At 38.7% G+C, this 20,311-nt stretch overlaps 1 protein-coding gene across 2 annotated transcripts in view; it reads right to left on the minus strand.

The window, feature by feature from the left end:
* Positions 1-20,311, minus strand: part of RELN (reelin) — a 293,331-nt gene that overhangs the window by 152,696 nt on the left and 120,324 nt on the right. For both annotated transcript variants that reach the window (XM_066986910.1, XM_048068408.2), the window contains exons 5-7: positions 14,595-14,627; positions 13,890-13,968; positions 5,144-5,240 (exon numbers count right to left, since the gene is read on the minus strand). In XM_066986910.1, coding sequence (XP_066843011.1) covers positions 5,144-5,240; positions 13,890-13,968; positions 14,595-14,627 — 209 coding nt within the window. The remainder of the gene's footprint in view (positions 1-5,143; positions 5,241-13,889; positions 13,969-14,594; positions 14,628-20,311) is intronic.

Raw genomic sequence — 20,311 nt, forward strand, 5'->3', positions numbered from 1 at the left:
AATATCTCATCATATGTCAAAGCTGGCATTTTTTTTCCATTTCACTGTATTAATGTCTGCAAAATGAGCACATTTATGTGGAATGCTGGCACTTGACCAGTCTTTTAGGAGACCTAAAAGATGAACCTTGTGGTTTATTATCAGCTTAGTAGAAACCTGTCTATACAGAATGGTTTTCACTTGCTTTTCCCAGCACAGAACAAGAACCAAAAATGATCATAAATAAATAATGAAAATAACATTAAGTAAATCTAAAATAATAAAATGAAATGTTAAGAGTGGGATAACAGAATCTAAGTCTTCAGCAGTAAAGCAAACAAAATCTTGATGATACAGCATGATATGTACAATGAAATTTTGTAGTAGCATCCAGACACTGCTGATATGCAACCAAGACCTACAGGCAGGCAGAAAACACTGAGCAGTTCACTCTGTATTCAGCACACTGCCCTCCCATATTGCTTTTCTTTTTTCTCTCTTTCAATACCCTCATATTTCAGTTGTTCACATTAGAACAGTTGTCCTGAAAACGTTATAAGACCAAGAGCACTAGAGTTCTGTGAAGGAAATAATATCACCTGTATTATTTCAAAAAGATTTTCAATTAATTTTTAAAGTTGGACTTAACAATAGTGCTACATAACAAGCAAGTCAGAGGATCACCCCAGAAAGAGGAGACTCAAAGTGTGGTTCATTCCCTTTAGGAAAGGACCCTGCAAAGATATGCAGACCCTGCAAAAGTTTTTCACTATAAGCAGATATTATAGGCTAGACTGAAGGTGGAAAACTGTGCAAAATGAAAGACCACTGCAGCACTAGACCAAAAAAGAAAAGGAGACACAAACTGGTCAGACAGGAAGTTTACACAAACTTAAAAATATCATCTAATTATAAGAACAGTGACAGCAAACACCCTAGTTAAATTCAGCTGTTTGTTGCTAGTGATGACTGCAGCCTAGATTTGAGGTCTTTGGAGTTGTCATCCTATGTCAGACCTCATACAAGACTTCAAGTCATTTCCCATGGGAGCAGTGATGGACTTTTCTATCAGCTGTGCTCATTGTCAGGAAGCCCTGTGATCTGCAACCATTCACCACATCATATCGTGGATGAGGCTACAGAGAAGCCAGGCTTCTGAGCAAATTCAGCCCCAGGAGCAAGGTCTGTGGCTCAAGGTCTAGGCTTCAGCTACCAGAACTCAGCTGGGGATCTGTCTGCACGGCAGCACCTCCAAGTAGAGGACTCATTGCTTCTCCTGCTTTGCTTGCATGAGCGAAGGAGAGGAAAGCAATAAGAATAGTGTCAAACAGCAATATACAGATAAAATTTGACGTTATGGCAACAAAACTGTCATTTTCTAAAAAATCAGCACCCAAGTAAAGATTAGATGCAAGGACTTGGAAGACCCTACATTCACTCAACTGGCCATTAACTCTGGCACTATTACAAAGGCAATTTTATAAACATTTTGTAATGGTGAACAATACGTTTTCTGCATAATTTCCCTGAGGCATAAGGTGAAGCAAAGATTCTTCCATTATCAGGTAGTCCTGTTCTCTTTAATTATTTACTATGTAAATAAACATGAGAACTGGAGAGAGAACTCTCTCATGTCTGAACTCTCTTATTACCCTGCGCATTGCTGCATGACACTGAACAAAAGCTATTCCTAAATGCAGATGTTTTCTGACTGTTATTTAGGACTTCAGTGACACAGAACAAATGCTATCTTGTGGTTACCTGTTTTGTCTTTTCTATCTTTGGAGACTTTCAAAAAAATTTCCATGCCTTTGCAAACATATATTCGGAATGTGTATGTATTTTCAAGTGCATATGATTAAGAAATTCCTAGATGACAGGGCAGCTTTTGCCATTTCCTTCAACATACTAACATCGGCATTTGGGTGGGAGCACATTAAATCAGCTTGAGCAGTTGAGTTCTGTTAAACTAATGGTCTTTTTTTCCCTTGCAAGTCAGTTTTAACCTGAATTCATTTCTGGCAAGCCCACCAGTGCTTGTATGGGTGGCATCTCTGCCTTCAGGCGATGGTGCAGAAGAACAAAAGAAAAAACTTCTTCCAGTGCTGGTGCGCATCAAAGCAAAGTGTTTGTTAAATTATAATGAATGGAGACCTGGTCCTGGGCATGCTCAAGTGGGTGCAGGTGAGTGTAGGGCACAGCTGTATTTTCTGAGCAGCTTTCCACAGGACCAGAAAGATCATCAGACTGATCTGTTTTCCTCCTTCTAACCTAGGGAAAATAAGGTGTCCAGGAAATGGCTTGCTTTGGCATGAATTTTTGGTGTGTTTTGTTGTTTTCTGCATACATGCTAAATACAGAGGGAAACTTCTTATAAATGTTAATGAATGGGATCTTCACTGAAATGCACTAAAGATTGGCTGATATAAGTGACTGCAGGTGCGTTACAAGGATGCATGGAAATTTAAGAAATTTATCACGGCTATTAATGATCCATGAATGAAGACAGACTCAGTGGGACAGATTCCCAATCATCACAAGCATCACAAACAGCAACTTTCAGAACCATCTGAAAATTTCCCATTATCTGTACATAAAGTTTACTGAAAATACATTTTTTTTTCCTCTCCTGGGAATATCCCTAAAAGGTAATATTCCTAAAAGATAATTCTAGTCTTATAACAGAAACGGGGGAGTTGCATTTATATTAACACCTTTAAAATTGTAGTCATGTCCCTATTTATGTCCATTCTGTCAGGATCGATTCAACATTAGGTATCACATTTATCATGCCAAATAATAAAGTGCTTTCTGACTTGAGTTATGAGTACCTATTATATTAGCTTACATTCAATTAATTATGTTGTGCAAGTTCTAATTTCAAAATGAAACCCTTTATCAATGTTCAGTGGCTCATATCACCAAGAAATTAAATGTATCAGTTATCACAGAAGAAGCATTCAGGAGGAATTAAAAGAGACTATGTTGTCAGTCGTTCCAGTAATGTTTTAGAAAAACAAACAAACAAACAAAACATTATATTTAGTAAAAACTTTTTGCAAAGCTCTGGGCTAGCAGGGAATCTTTAGCAGCTATTTCCCTCTGCAACATCTCTGACGCTATGCATCATTCCAGGGTTTTGCCAATGGTAAATTCTCACTAACAGACAGGGACAGTTGCTATTAAACAACCTCTGCCTGCAGAAACAGACAGCTACAGGGAGCCAGGAAAGGAGAGAGAGGTCAAGGAAGCAAGCCAGTAGCTGTCACAGTGGTTGATATCATACATTTGACAAATTCAAACTCCTCTTCACTTAGTATTTCAAGCAATAATGTGGCAATAGGAGCCATGAACAGGAACAGAGATTTCAAGAGTCATCTCAAGAATGGGACTCAAAAAATACATTAAGATTGGAGAAGTGAAACAGGGTTTAAAATCTGTGATAGGAAGAGATCCATTGTATAATTGCTGAAAGATGGCTACAAATCAGGATCAAGTCGGCTCAAAGAAAATTGGAATTAAAACCTTTGTCCATAACCAAAAATAAAACTAGGTCAAATCTGTGGCACGAACACTGTCCTGTGCTCACCCAAAATGGTAAATCCCTCACATGTTCCTTCATAAGGATTTGATTTTTTCTGCAACATTGCCATAATATTTATAAACACTTTCTTTATTAGGCTGCTAGCTGTTTATAAGCATGGTGATTTTTGCAGCTGATTATTTAATCATGCCACTTAGGCATCATAATACATTTTTTTCCAAATTCCTGATGCTGCGATAGTGCTATTTTATCATGTGGTAATGAAAGTACAGTCCAATGCTGGATTTTGAAGCCAATTTGTGATTAATAGGGGTAGGCTAAATTATATGTCAGCAGGAAGAAGACAACTAATTAACAACATTTAAACCCCTCATACTTGGGACCCGTGTTAAATAGATTGTTTTTCAAGGAGTATTACCTATGCTCAATACCACAACTAAAAATGAGCTAAAAATATGTGGGAAAAATATCCCAGTGGTGTGACTTCATTTTTGCACAGGACATATAACAATGCATCTCTTCTCAAGGCAGTTAATGAAGCACAGCACATTCGGATAGCATTCAGAATAACAGAGAGGCAATTTAGCATCACTGTCAGGATTCCCCTGCTGGAGCTGGCTGTGAGGGAAATGACTGAAATTCTTCTTTATCCATAAAACCTATGAATTACTTTTAAAGCTGTTTATGACTTTCGGTAACCATACCAGCAATATCTATGTTGCATTTGTGCAATTTTGATCTCAGCTAAAGATGTAAAATTAACCCCGTTAAAAGAATTGTCAGTGTCTCAAATGATGAGAAGATTACTGCCCAAAACCACTTCTGTTTTATGGCCCTCTTCCATGTACCCTCTTCAAATAGCTCTCATCAGCCACTCCCTCCATTCAGAATACAGTTGAAAACATGAAAATTAATTTTGAATTAAACAGGCTTTGAGCTGGTCTTGTAATTTTTCAGTTCTTTCCAAAACTCCCATTTATGTACATCATTGTAACTATCTGCCAGTGTCAGCTGCAGCATGTGGGCATTGGTTATATATCTTTCAATTCATTTCCCCCACCCAGATGATCCCAAGTTAATGCAAATTTTACCATGTTGTTTCTTACAGCAATTTTATGACCAAACTACACCCCAATGAAATTAATTCTGTCACCTTCATCGTGACTCAATTTGTTACATACACTTTCCCGAGACTGGCAGGTGCTTGCTCCAGGCTGCATTTTAGTCTGTAAGATGCATTATTCACAAGTGATGTTTTACAACCAAATTAACAATTGTCAACAGCAACAAGAAGAAAAAAAAAAGACACAGCTAATAAAATAAGAGAAGAAAAATGAACCTTTGAAATTGAATTATCTGAAATGAAGACATTTCGTTGTCTGAAATAAAGACAATTATGCCAGTTTGAAAACATAGCTCTATTTCCTTGCCTTCCCTGTCTTTAACAGATATTTTAAATAACCTAGATATACACCAGATCAAGAGTTTTTTCTTTGCAAAGAATTGCAACAAATGTTGGTTGTCATCTATTCTTTTAAACATTGGGGTGTTCCTTGGGTGCTCTCCCATGGCATTATCTCTTTGCTTAAGAACTGAACACCAAACTTGCAAAGCACTCACCAGCTCTCGGGGACCATATGGCTCACAGAAAGTGACAGCGCTGCCGTGCATAATCACACCGCACTGCTCTCCAACCTCACAGTTTCTGCATTCAGACCTGCAGGAAGAACAGAACACGTTCAAAATGGAAATTAGAAACCTCACATTGGAGACTGCATCAGGTTTGAAGACTGTAAAATAAGAGTGTTACAGTTTGGTGCTCAAACCGAACGTAAAGGTTGAGCATTGGCACATACAATGTGCTAAAGCTGCCTCTTGAGAAAGGACCTTGTGGGTAGGTATTTGCTCTCTGCATGCTGTTGCACCACAAAAAAAAAAAAAAAAAAAAAAAGGAGCATCCCTGCTTATCAGCTGCAAAACATCACACCACAGGAAGCCAAGCTGACCTTTACATATATAATTTATCCCAAAGTTACTGTTCTTCCAAAATCCTTACTTCACATTTGCTATACTAGGTGCAAGCCCACTACTGCAGAATTACCATGTCTTGAACAAGACAGCTCAAGGAAAGTGGGGTCAGCCTGGGGGCACAAAACACTGGGGATGAGTGATTTTATAATACCACCTAAGATCATGGGGGAGGAAGTAATTCAGAAATGTTCCAGATTTACAAAGCTCCTTGAAACATGTGGGCCTGAGCCATCAGTGTCAGGGTCTGATATCAGCTGTGTCATCTCCTCCAGCTCTCCTGCATCACTTCTTGATAACCTTGGCTCCACCACCTTCCTTTCAGCAGCGGCAGAAACCTCATTCATGAAAATGAGCAGAGTAAGTGGCTCAGGTTTGGAGAGAAAACCATGAGGCTCCACATCACACTCAAGGTCAGACTGTCTTCGGTCACATATTACCCTCATGCATCATGGATGGCGCCTGGGGGACCCAGCACAGAGCTCAGCCTTTGGGCACCTCATTGAGCTCCTCCAAACAAGAACATCACACTTCCTCCAAAGAAGAACAGGAACAAGCATTGAAGAAAATGTGTAAGCCTTGGCCTTCTCTGGCTGCAGGGTTATCTATTCCAAAGGCCAGGCTTGAGGTGGGAATGGAGTGAGGAGGTGACACTGTGGCAGGCAGGACTTGCACAGTTTGACATCTGCCATCCAGGCGAGGAGACACATCTTCCTGGAGGACTCTGGCCCCTACAGAGGAGGTGGTCCCTGCTGACCTGTATGCTGCAACCCTACTCTGAAAGTGCGCACCAAGAGGCTCCTACAGCCCAGTTGCTCTAACACGTTTCTTGCTGCTGCTTTCTATTCGTATTTGTCATATCCCCTATTCCTAGTAACGGAGGGATGTGAGACTTTTCACCTTTTAGGGGAAGAAGTATGCAGAAAATCTCAGAGGGGCTGGTAATTGTTGCTGAATTTAATATGAAGGACTTTGCATGCCGCCTGATTGAGGAGCAGAGGAAGGGCCCTCTCCCTCAAAGACTGAGGTATTGGTTTTTGGCTTGAGCCAAGACAAAGAGCCCCCAACAAACTGCCTCAGATGGGGCTGACCAGCATTGTCTTCAGACATCCCAAGCTCACCTTTAACATCAGATGTAATGACATTGCAAGCAATGGTGAACTCACTCGAACCCCCTTATTTTTTTCTGATTTCTCTCTGTACTTTTATAATTGGTATTTTTAGAGTCTAAAGTGCAATTAGACTTATATAAGGGTTGTTTAGACCATATTTTCCTTTGCCTTCTCTCACACAAAATGCCTCAAGCTTGGCCACCTTTTCTGATGTAGAGTGCCACCAAAATAAATGTTCCCATATACAGAGTCCAGATATAGTTTAGTAGTTTGCAAAAAGTTTGTGTTTATTTTTTCTTTAATTCTCCAGCTAATTTCTGGATGGAAGATCTTCACAAAATCTCAATGGAAATCAGATGGAAAGGAAGAAAACCCAAGAAAATAAGAACTTGCTGTCAAAATACATGCTCATAGAATCACAGAATGGTTTGGGTTGGAAGGGACCTTAAAGATCACCCAGTTCCACCCCCCCCCGCCCCCCCGCCATGGGCAGGGATGCCACCCACCAGACCAGGTTGCCCAGGGCCCCATCCAGCCTGGCCTTGAACACCTCCAGGGATGGGGCATCCACAGCTTCTCTGGGCTGCCTGTGCTACGGCCTCACCACTCTCTGAGTAAAGAATTTCTTCCTAACATCTCATCTAATTCTACCTTCTTTTAGTTTAAAGCCATTATTACAATTTCTTCTCCTCAGAGCTGCTCTCAATCTATTCTCCACCCAGCCTGTGTTTGTACTTGGGATTTCCCTGGCCCAGCTGCAGGACCTTGCACTTGGCCTTGCTGAACCTCATGAGGTTTGTACAGACTCACCTCTCAAGCCTGAATCGTACTTGATTCCCATACAAATTTCCTTGATTTTTTCACCTCTTTTCCTAGATTATGACGCTTGCTTGTCTTTTTGTTAATAGGTGTTGTGCTAAACCTCTGCAAGTCTTTCTGTAAACAGCTTGCAAAGGGATATTTCTATTCCTGAGTGTCCCAAAGCCGTCAGCGCATCGTGAGCATGGATGGGCAAATGAAATCTCTGGCTTGAACAGGCCAGTAGCATTGTCAAAGTGTAACATTGCCCATGGAGCTGGAGCAGCATTTCCCCACATGATCTGGGGCAAGGAGAATGGGCTGCTGCAAGCCCTGGTAATGTTTAGAAATAACATTTAACTAATTTTTTAAAATACACATTTAACTAAATGGAGCTGTTTTCTGGTCTGCTCACAGCAAACTGTGGCTCATTGACATCCTGCTAGGGGACCTTCCCAGGGAGGCAAAGTAGGGGTAACTTTTTGCAGAAGGGGTTAACTCCGCACAGAGTACAATGCCCTGAACAATACACTGGAAATCTGAGTGCTAAGCTTTGCTGAGGGATAGACGCTAGACTTTCAGATACATAGATGTAGTGAATAATTGATTGCATTTTTTATTTTGGGTCTTTTCAGCTGGTCCAGGGTCAATTTAGTGCAGGGCTGCCTTTCTTATGCCTACGTCCATTAGAGAAGTCAAAGATGAATGCTTCTTTTCCACTTAACAAATTGCTTCCTTAATCTGAGATTTGATTAAGCTTAGTTTCATTTCCAGTTCCAAAAACAAAGTTATATTTAAAAAATCCTTGAGGTTTTTTCCTGCATGACTATATTATTAAAGTAATTCAGCAAATCGCACTGATAGCATATAGCATTTTGGATTTAAGTAGCAAAATTAAATCCTCTAATAAAGTAATGTAGTTCCTATTGATTTCAATGAATTAATATTTACTTATACAAGCTGTAGTTGGCCCATAATTTTAGTTTTCAATGTAGCTCAAGGACAGAACATGTGAGTGAACCAAAGTGTACTTTAGGAGAAAGCACAGAAACAGTGTTTATGGAGTATTTGTTTTGTCATAATCTATGTTTCGCTTGATCCCTGAACTCTGGTAGCTGAAGAACATGGGAACAGAAGCAAGAAAAATACCTGGATTTCTACAGTATCCTGGCTGTTTCTGAGCATTATTTTAATTATCTGCCCTTACATTTTGGGGGTTTATAGTGGAACAACTGCCTGAAATCTTGATATATGAACACAGAGATATATATGGTAGGAAAACTGCCTATGAAAACTATGTAGAGAACTCTTATGCCCTCGTGAAAGGACAGACTGAATTCAAGGGATATTTTATTTTTTTAATTATTGTATTTCAGTAAATATACAGTGATTCAGTTGTTCATCTATTCTACTTCTGTAACGTGGTCTATGAAATATGGAGAAGCGTTTGGAAGTCTAGAAATGCTGTCCTTCTAACACAGCTGTTTCATCATCACTCATCTTCTCTAGGATGACTCCTCTCACCAGAAATTGGATGGCTGGTGGTAATCCTGATTCAAACCTTTGTGCTCTCTCTGAAATGTATCACTTCTGACAATAAATTGCTCAGTAGCTTGACAGGAATGTATGAAGAGTAAGATAACTGATCTGCTGTTCTTCAGACCATCGTCATCATATTAAGTATTTAGAAACGATCCAATTTGCTCCTCTCCAGGTGCAGACAGTAAGGTTAACTTCTTTACCATTCTTATAACCAAGAGACAGTATTAATCGCTCTGTCTAGGTGTAGCTTTTTACATTATCTTTCTCACCTGCCTGGTCTAAAATCTTAGCACATTAAAATCATTTCAGCTTTCTCTTCACTGCTCATTATCACTGCCACTGTTGGCGTTTGTCATATTCATCTAGATGCCTTCTCTACAGACCTGCCATCACTCTCATCCCCGGCGTACAGAGTCCCACCTCTCTCAGCTATTGTTCTTCACTTTGCTGAAGGGGAAACATCTGCTGTTTCCTCATTGCTATTTGTCATCTCGTTTCCCTCTACAATACCTGAGTTTGTGGACATTATATTGACTGATGTCTTCTGTGATGTCTGGACTATAAAGAAGATAAACATCTCAAACTGCCAAGAGATTTTAAAACATAAATCTTTCTGAAGTTTAATCCCACAGTTTTAGTGCAATTTCAAAACCACTTTAGGACCTCTCTCTCCTGTCACAAAGCTTTCCTCCACCTCTTTGCCACTGGAAATATCACTGTACCTCTTCATTTCTCATGTGCTATGAATAAGTGATAGAGACTGTTTCTTATTGATTGATTTTACTTGCTCAGCTTTTCTTCATGTCATCTTTGAAGAGTATATCTTTTGTAAGTGATTCCTGTTTGAAGTGCCAATGGGCTTTGAGATGAAACATGGCATCAAGTTGGGAAGGAGAGTTTAGTCAGCTAAAGCTTCATACAGAGTTTTCATTTTTAAATTTACTGAATCCCCTGTTGTCTTCATTCCTACTGTTAAAACTGTTTTATCCATGTATTAACATGTATTAATGCCAGCATCTCTACTGATATATGCATCTACTTCACCCCCCACCCCCCCTTTTTTGTCCCAAGATTAAGTCATTTACCATTAGGAGATATATATATATAATTTTTTTTCTACATTTGTTCTTGTTTGACTGTTTTAGTTGTTATATAGCACCATTTTTATACTCTGCCATGAGAAGTTACATGGAGGTTATGAGGTTACATGGAGGCAAAATGATCACAGAAGCAGGTGCCCAAAGAACTAGACAGTCTTCCAAATATCACCTATATTGGGCCTTTACTCATCCAGCCACCACCTGGCCTTTTGTCTCGCAAGGCACAGACTACGTGTTCCAGAAAATTCGAACAAAATGCACAAAACCTTGCTTCTCTTCCACTACAACAAAGTATTCATCAGAAGTATCAACCAGAACCTCAAAAAGCAAATAACATTTCCAGAAATTGGAAACATGCAGTTCTGCCTTCAAAAGATTCTGATTAAGCCTTCCCTCCCCGAAAGGATTGAAAACTGAGGCTTCCCTGTGCAAGGGCTCCCCGTGTTTGTTTACATGATGCAGATTTCCTTTCCCTACATAGGAAACCAATTACTTTCATGGTTTCTGAGCTTTCTGAACTAACACACTCCTGACAGTTTTCAGCAAGTCCTACGGACCAGCGAACACCTGTGCTATTAAACTTTTCATTGAAAAATGCAACAAACATTACTGTCTAATTAGTTCTGCAAGTCAGCCATGAACTCATCATGAAAGTCAGTGATATGTTGACCACTGAGTGGGATTCACTTAACTACCTTAACTTAAACACCTAATATACATTAGGCATGAAAAGAGAGGTGTTAATTTATGAATCCATGATTCATACCTATTTGAAGGATAGAGAAGGAAGAGAGATCTTTGTAAAGTATGTAGCAAACGAGTTGAGGGAAATGGAGAAATCTTTGCTTAAATAAACAGGCTTGTGTCTGTGGCTCAGCAGCTTTAAAAATAGTCACATTCTGACATTACTGCTTGTTGGAAGACAGCAATATAAAAATTAGTTGGACACACCACGCAAGGAAATCTCCATGGTGGTGAGTCCCAAGAAAATGGAAGAGATGAGACATGCTCCAGCTCCTTCGTTCCCAGAACACAAGTCCTCCCTGCTTCTTGCTACACCTGTTGTCTCCTCTCCTGCTGCCTCCTCCTCTTCTTTACTACTTCAACAGTTTTTCCTGTCTTCTCTCAATCACCAAACTGTGATTTGGTCAGGAACCCATTCCCAGATGCTGTGATTGTGGTGTTTACAAAGAGCCCCATCCCATCCCTTCCTTTCTCTTCCCCTCACAGCTCCAGAAACACCCGCTGCCACCCCTTCCCTCCTCCTGAGCCTCTGAAGAAACAGGTGGTTGCTGGGTGGGATGTGTCTTTTAATTCATTTAAAAAACCAGAAATCCATAAAAACCAGGCAGACACTCTCAAAATCATACAGCGCCCTTGTGCAAAATAGTTATTTGATGTGGGGCCTATTCCAGCGATGGAGTGGCACACCAGCTCTGCTGGGACTCATAAAATTAGACACACACACAAGCTATAAAAGGCTTTGCTTGTGCACTCGGACTGTACATCTCTCACCAGAGTTGCACATGCCAGAGAGCGGATCAGGAGGAGGGGGACAAACCTAATCACACCCAAGCCACTGTTGCATAGGATCCGGGAAGAAAAGGCCTTAGGAAAATATTAACACCTCTCTTTTCATCTTTACACAAATAATGGCTTCAGAAATTATTAGAGGGGCTTAGTCTAACTGGCCCCTGGTGGCAAGGCACCACTAGAGTGTCGGTGCACAAGGCAGCTGCTACCACACTCTGAGCACAGCAGACCAGGGCCAGAGCAGGGCTGGGAATCCTGCTCCAGCAGTTACTGCAATTGTTTGTGATAAAGATGGGATTTTAGCAGCTGCCAGGGGAAAAATGCAATTTTAGGATGGATGGCGTAAACTGTTAATAATCCCTGATTTAACTCCCACCAGACAATCAAATGTGAATGAGCTTTCTGCCACTAAGCAGCTCTTCACTGGAGGGAGAGCTACTGTAGAAATCCTTTATGCAGAAAAGCTCATGACACCTCATTATAGTTTTCTTTTATTTGTGCTCCACTTCCATTTAGCGTTGCTGAAGATGTTGGCTTTCTGGTGTCATTACAGGGATATCAAGGCATCTGTCACAGGACTGCAGTGAGTTTTAGGACTTTCTCCCAGCACACAGCTCTGTGCACTCACCCACCAGCCAAGGTGGGTCAAGGTTATTCCATGGGGACCACATCCAAATCTCAGGAACAAAAGGACCAGGAGACTGGGGCCTCTTTTAGTCTGAAATTTCTCTACTGAGACTTCTGAAAAGCAAGGGTGAATTTAAAGGTAAGAGAGCAATGGATAAATAAATTATGGAGGCTCCCAACAGACAGGCCCTCTGTGAGTTATGAGACATCTGCAGGGAAATAATGCCTCCTCTCATTTCCTTCCACTCAAGTCCATTTAACACACTGCTGTTAAAGCTATCTACCTTGGCAGCTATTCTGTAACCCATTAAGAGTCCTTGATCTATTCATTCCCATAAAGAAAGAGGATTTTTTGTTGTTGTTTTTCTTTTTTTTTCTTTTTTTTTTTTTTTTAATATTATAGCATTCCAGGTCCCTAATGCATCTGTCCAGAAAAAAAAAAATCATGTAAAGAGATAATGTAAAAGGAACAAAAGGAGGAAAAATACTAGGCATATACTAAAAAGCATTACAATAATTATGTGCAAAAGAAAAAAAATATCTGTAGCATTCCACAAACCATAATCTTTTTGCATAAGATGGTGAAACTGTGAAAGACATGCAAAGATGGAAAACTGTGAGGCCTTAACAAAAAAAGAAAATAAAGTCAGATTTCAAAGAATATACGTATTCCTAACTAACAAATGGTAGCTTCTACGAAGTGTGTTTTATCTGAAATAACTGAACTAACCCATTAAAATATTTCTGTCTTGTATGAATGAAATCAATCCAATTAGTTATATTTATGAAATAGGATTGGAGTAAAAACCTCATTAAAAAAAAAAGTGACTTCAACATTTAAGACCAATAGATGAATTTATCTGGCTACAAAATGATTATTATACATATTAACTATGTAGTATAGAATCAGTTTAGTACTACAAGAGACCTGTAACTTCCTCCTTCGTTAAGTATGCATATGCCATACAAAATGGTACTCCATCACTGTGACGATGTACTTGAGCATCTACTGCTTAAGGAGTAATAACAACCTGTCGTTGCTGATTCAAACATAAATTGTGATAATGTAAATGACCCTACTCAGGAATCCTGTCAAATGAGAAAAACTAGGAATTAGGAACTGCTATACAGTAACAGAAAAGTGAGAGCTTTCCCTTCCCATACAATACAAAAGATAAGAAAATTCTTGCCTTCCATGAAAAAAGAAAAGAAAAAATAGTTAGCTTCTCCAGAAATATGTACTTTGTGTACAGGAAATGAAAATATAATGAAAAACAAATTTTAAATATTGAAATTCATCACCTTTTTCATGAAAAGCTTTGATTTGAAGAAATCAATATTTTCACACAAAAATATTGAGTGAGTTCAGCTCTACTCCTTCTTTCTATTTTTGGATTAGTTCAACCTTTGAAGTCAATATGAATATGCCACTTACTTCAATGGGCTTAGATCATTAATAAATGAATGCTAACATATGTAGGTTCTTATGGAGCAAAGACATACACATCAAATCAATGTGAGCTGAGATATCAAGGAATTCATATAACACAGATATGTCACTGTAGTAAACAAAATGTTTTAATTTGCTAAGATGTATATAAAGGGAAATAGAAATCTGAAACTCACCACATGTTAGGATTCAGTTCTTGCTGATGGTAAGAGTCAAAGTCATCTCGCAGGATAATGCTGTCACTGTGCATTTCAGCTAAAATAAAAGAAATTTCTATATGAAAAATCCAAAAAGTATTGCCTTTTCTAGAGCCAAAGTAATGCAATGTAAAGTGAGGAATTAATTTTTTAAAGTGTGTTAGTTACAAAAGCAGGGTTTGTCTTTTTTTTTTTTTTTTTCCTTCTTACTCTGGACCATAGTACCACATAAAATTAAGTCTCCCAGTCTATTGCCAAAGTGTAATGGCCATGTGCTGCAATGTGCTCCATGTCCTGCTTGGGGAGCAGGACAGGAGCTCTCCTGGGTGTACCTTGTAGGTGCATGGGGACAAAACCCTGGGGACAGTGACCCTGAGTTGGTGTGATACACTGGGGGTTACGTGTCCTTATGAAAATAGATGCTGTAATGCACAGCTAGGAAGAAAGTCTCTGTGGCATGATATACTCACACTGCAAGGGCTCAGAGGCGATAAATAAACAGCAATAAAAATCACAATGAAAAATAAAACAACTAATCAGAGTTAGACATAATTCAATTCATTTTATATGAGTCTCATTTGTATTTGAATTCCCCAGAGCTCATTTCATATGACCTTACAGATTGTTTATTATAATAAAGTTAATATTTCTGAGTTTTAGTAATAGGAATGACAAGTCACCTACCTAGGTGAGGATGTAGTGGAGCTTCCGTTGGAGCTGTGGAGAACAAAGACACGCAAAGCATGAATATCTGCTGTGATCAGGGCTTAATTGCAGCATTAAAGATCAGTTCAGCATAAAAAAAATTGTAACAGTACATGCTCTGCTAAGTCAATTCTTTAGACATTTTAATTATGAAAAATGTGGTGCATTAAAAGTTATAAAATATAGTAGTAAATAAAAATAAAATAAATATTTTCTAATTAAAATAAGCATCAATAATAAATGAAATATATAAACTGTTGTATAGCAAGGTAAGAAAGATCTAGTCTGGGACTATGAGATATTATTAGAAACAGCTCAGATTAAGATTCAGTAATTTAATGTTTGATTAGAAGAGTTGAAATTATGTTCAAAAAAAAGAAGTAAAGTCTAGGAGAGGCAAAAACGCCACATTTTGACCATTTATACTACTCTGGACAACATTTTACTAGGCATATTTTTTGGAGGAAAAATCCTATTATCCCTAGGGCAATAAGTATGGGATTGACTCAGCCTATCACTGAATCAAACACTTATTTTTAAGCACATTTCTGCATACATTGCTGAATCGTTTCCCCAGTAGGCCTTATTCTTCCAAGATATGGTAGAAGATCTTAAAGACACACTATGCATGGGGTACGTGTGTGAAATGGCTAAATTTTATGGAGTAGTCATTTTCTAACACTTTGCAACAGGAATCTTGGTGTAAAATTACACAAATAAAAACAGAATATATATATGTAGATATATACACAAAGAACTGGGGGAATGTAGAATGTGTCTACAGAGCGTGTTAGATACTCCATGGTAGCTACTACATTCATAGGCTTGCCTGACCTTAAATCCCAAGTATGATACACCTTTTTCAGAGGCAAAAAGGGTGCATATAAACAAGCTCCCAGGGAGCAGCTATCTTGTTTGCCTCTCAGTACCTTGTCCAAGTAGCTGTATTTCTAGCTGCATTTTATAATTTGGCAAACAGAACACAAATAAAAGAAAAAAAGATGATTCTGTGCTTCTTGTTGGACATTGGCCTAAATTGTATCACGTTCCCAATTTCTTCAGTATATTACAAAAAAATTGCTGAAGTACCACAATTTCTGTCATAACATCTGACAAATTAAAAATAGATTAAAAAAATAAATAAATAAACATGAATGCTGCAATCTGTAGAGCTCTCACACGTAGTCATTTGAATAGTAAGTAAAACACAAATCTCATTTTTCTCTTCCTGTTTTTTCTTAACCACTTGGTTTGCTTGGGGATGTGACATTTTGTAATGGATTTGCAACATTTCATGGGGAAGTTGGTGATTACAGAAGAGAGAGAAAGAAACAAGGGAGGTGTCTGCAGACCAGGAAAGGATGGCGAGCAGTCTGTATTTAGTTCAGACAGAAGGCATTGATTCAGATTGGGAGACTACCATCTTTTAGTCCATCCAGTAACATACACAGACAATGCTGAAGACAACAACGTGACCACTGAAAGCAGCAATCTGCAGCAAAGAGCAAATGCATTCTTAAGAGTCTGATGTTGAAAAGTTACAGAGATGCAGAAATATAAAATCTTTTTTTCTTGTGTGTCTAACTTAAGATGTGGAGAAATGGCCTCAAGTTGCACCAGGGGAGGTTTAGATTAGGTTAGGCATTGGACCGGGCTGCCCAGGGAAGTGTTAGAGACACCATCCCTGGAGGTATTTAGGAGATATTTAGGGATCTCCACATGTGGACATGGCGCTTAGGGACATGGTTTAGTGGTGGACTTGTGGTGTTAGGTGGTGGTTGGCCTTGATGATCTTATGGGTCTTTTCCAACCTCTATGATTCTATGATCCTAACTTACTGTATTTTTATGGAAGAAAGTTATCCCTGTAAAGATTTGACCAGCAGCTATCTTGTCTTCCCCAGAAGAAATGACAGTAAGGACTCTAGCAACGGCCCAAACCTCTCATCATGACTTTACACAAGCTGGAGCAATTGGACTCCAACTGCAAGCTAGGGTTTGGCACTGCCTCCAGGGTAATGCTGGTGGATACTGCACAGGAAAAGACAGCATATATCCCTTGCAGTCCCAGATGCTCTTCTTCTTCATGGAAGCATGTATACATTTCTCTAGAAGACTGTTTAAAACTCTTTGCACAGAAGAAATGAATTAAGCTGGATTAGCTGAATTGTTTCTCAGGTAGAGCAATGCAACTGCTCTGGATTTTGCCCGCAGAAAAAGAAGTACATTATGGCGTGGGATTTGAAATACTCTTTATGTTGCAAGTGGCTAAGATTAAAATAAGACCTCTGTCTCTGATGCTCTGTATTACCCTTTTTCATTAGTCCTGGCTCATCACTAGGGGCAATCTGCGAAGACATAGCTGAGAGCCATTCTGCTGGTGCTCTTCTGTGAGGAGGATGGTCATGTCAGGCCAGGTCATGGACAGGCTCATCAGCTGGTCAAGCAAATTTCATTAACCTTAAAGAGCAACTCAGTTGAAAGAGACCTTCCTCTCCAATGAGAGTAATTCAGACCTCAAAATGGAAATAAAAAGCTCTAACTTCTCATTCATCCCAGGTCAGTCGGCATTGCTCTTTGGAAAAGATTTTCTGTGGAAGGCGGTCCAGCTTGGGATACATGCTATTGCTGATGGTATTTTCTGAGGTTATGTGAAATTACAGCATTCAGCTAAAAGGAGCAGGTATAGCACAAACCTGCAATCTTTAAATATTCAAATTCATTTGCCTTCTGCATTTTTTTTAAATATAACTAGTAATTTATAAGATTAAAGAATAAAAAATTTGGATTTTTCCTAAAAGAGCTCTTCAATTATATGCATAGTATACTGCAAAAGAAAACTGCTTACCAATAGGCTGAAATTAAAGAAATTGTGCAAATACATAATAGTACTACTAATCACTCATTTAAAAAAATACATTTGGAGTTAAGCAAACAGTGTTGGACAAAATGCTGTTCTTACAAATAAAGTTTTTCTGTTAAGGGGGACTTTGTTTCCCAAACCTCTACAGTACCTGAAAAGCCCAAGAATTTTCACCTCCATCTAATTTGTAATTCAAATTCCAGAACTGAACATGACAAAATATTGTGAAGGTACTGTTTAATGAGTGATGAACCTAGACTTTAATCTCACTAGGAATAATTTCAGTATTACATTTTATATTCCATTGCAAAACAGCAGTGCGTAGGTCTTCAAGTGTTGTAGCTAAGGTCCCCAAAATATTATAAATATAGAACATCACAAAAAAATAAAAATATTTTCAGGTGTGCCTCGTTTTACCAATTCACAGACCTACTTATTTTAAAAGAGTGTAAATTGTACAGTGGGCCATAGTGTGGCTAAAGTCAAATGGAGTTTACTTGCATAAAATGAAAAAAGTGCAGATTAACTATGCACTGAAAAGATCTAAACTACTTCCAATTTAAAAAACTTACAGTACTTCAGACTGAGAGGAGAAAAAGGCTATCTTAATATGTATTTTAAATCATGATTCACTTTCTAAGATGCTTACACATAGCTGGGTGGTTTGAAATCTAGAAACAGTATTTGTATGGCTCAAAAATGCATATTAGCTTGAATGAGAATCTTGTTCCATGTAAAAATGTAAATGATATTTTTTTTTTTGACTAGCACCATGGGTATATACAGAGCTTTACAAGAGGTGAATTGTGCTAAGCAAAAAATGGAAATTGAGCTCAACAGAGCTCACAACCTAAGAGGCATGAGCAAATACAATACACGAAAATGTAAGGAAATGTAGGATGCTTGCCGTGCAAGGGGAGGCAATCCTTTTGGTAAGAAAAAGCACAGAAGAGAGTATACAATACAAAGTGATTCAGAGAGAAAAGGCCACAGTCAAACTGGAATCGTGAGAAAGTTGAAGAAAGTAATAGGGAATTAGAAAGTCAATGGGGTCATTGTGGGGCTCTGTGTCCATGGGATGAGGGAGAATGAAGGAATCTTTTGGAGTAAAAGGTTAAGATTTTCTATGGATGAAGTAAGGCCAATGAAAGGTTATTAACAATTAAAATAATAGAAAAGTGTGTCCTGTTTTGGTTAAACTAGAGGGGAGGGAAATAGAAGTGGCAATGGAATGCCAGCTCACGCTAGAAGATCTGGAATATGAGATGGGAAACAAGATTTTGTGATGGGCCCAATGCCCATGGAAATATAAGAACCAAAATAATTAAACATAGTAATAGCTAGTGGTTAAGCAAAACAAGTATTCAACCAGAAAAAAAAGAGCTAACATAATGCAAATTAAACATATGTTCCAGCTATGTCAGTTTATACTACTATACTACTAACACCCATATTCCACAGATCTGTGGGGTCAAGCCGTATATAAGGATAGGTAGGGAACAATACAGCATAAGAAAACATTCATAAAGCTCACTGCAAAGTAAAAATACTTTTTTGTTTTTTAGAACTCTGAACATTTTTTTTTCTTTTTTAAATATAAAGCAAAAGAAAATTACAGAAACATAAATGCTCCCAGCCAAACACCAAACTCCAAGTTCAACAGCCAGCAGCCATTAGCCATCGCTCACCAATTCATCGCAAATGAGATGTGCAGAGAGGTATATTATATTTTGCAGATTATGAAAAAGTCTAATCTCCTCATTAGCAGCCAGATGAAGATGAAAAAGAAAATTAATGCTTTTATTTAGACTCCTGCCAATACTTGCTCTCCACTGGTAAACAAAGTTGCTATTGAAAGATAGATGCTGAACATCCCCCTGGGGAGAGTCAGTGCATTGCCTGAAGGCTGCATTATTCTCACTGACACATAAGCCAATACGTCAGCTCTGAACTCGAGTCTTCTGTAAAATACTACTCTGGTCAAGCCTGAGAGCCTGCAATCTGTTTTGTGTTTGTTTTTCAAAGTGTTCCTTAATCCATATTTACAAGGTACAAAACATGCCTAAAAGGTCTTCCACAAACATTCAGGCGGAAGCTATCAAATCAAAGGGAGCCTGGGCCAGTTCTCAGGATTTACATTAACATGGAGACTTCTGTCATAGCAGGGAGGGGTTTCTTAAGAAAGGAACGCCAATCCTATAATTTGTGGTGTTGAATATGAGATCGTATGAAATTCTGGGAATTTTGCTGAAAGGAACGATTCTGCAGTAGGAGGGAACAACAACATCCTTCATCTTTTCCATCTTTTAAGTTTAATGGTTCTGATTCTCCTGCAGGCAGTCAGAACTAAATGATGCACTAACAAATCTCCCAGCTGGTCCTTATGCCAATGCACTGCTTTACCAGCCCAGAGTTACAGAGCATATCAGGTGCAGGCTCTCTTTAATCCTCCAGCACCACTCAGTATGGTGAAGGTGGCTGGTGGTGTGATGTGTGTGCTGGCTCCAACCCTGCACCATGAGCTCTTTCTCCCCATGACGTCTCTGCTCTCACACAGACCTGAACCACCTTCAGTTCCGCAGTGCAGTGCAGCCAGGTCTGATGTTTTGTCAACTCTGTTTTAATTATGCTAGTGTTTATTAACGTAAGACATTTGTTCTACTCCAGCCAAGAATAAATATGAATTAATCTGTACAGTAGCATGTTTACCTTATTTTCAATTTATTTTGCTATTAGATGAACAAGTTATATATATTATTAATTAAAGACATTGTTAACGGTAATACTATCATCAGTCATTAACATCCTTATTTTTCCTTACCAATATTTATAAC

This window comes from Anser cygnoides, chromosome 1 (assembly GCF_040182565.1).
Source record: "Anser cygnoides isolate HZ-2024a breed goose chromosome 1, Taihu_goose_T2T_genome, whole genome shotgun sequence".
In the NCBI taxonomy this organism is placed as follows: Eukaryota; Metazoa; Chordata; class Aves; order Anseriformes; family Anatidae; genus Anser; species Anser cygnoides.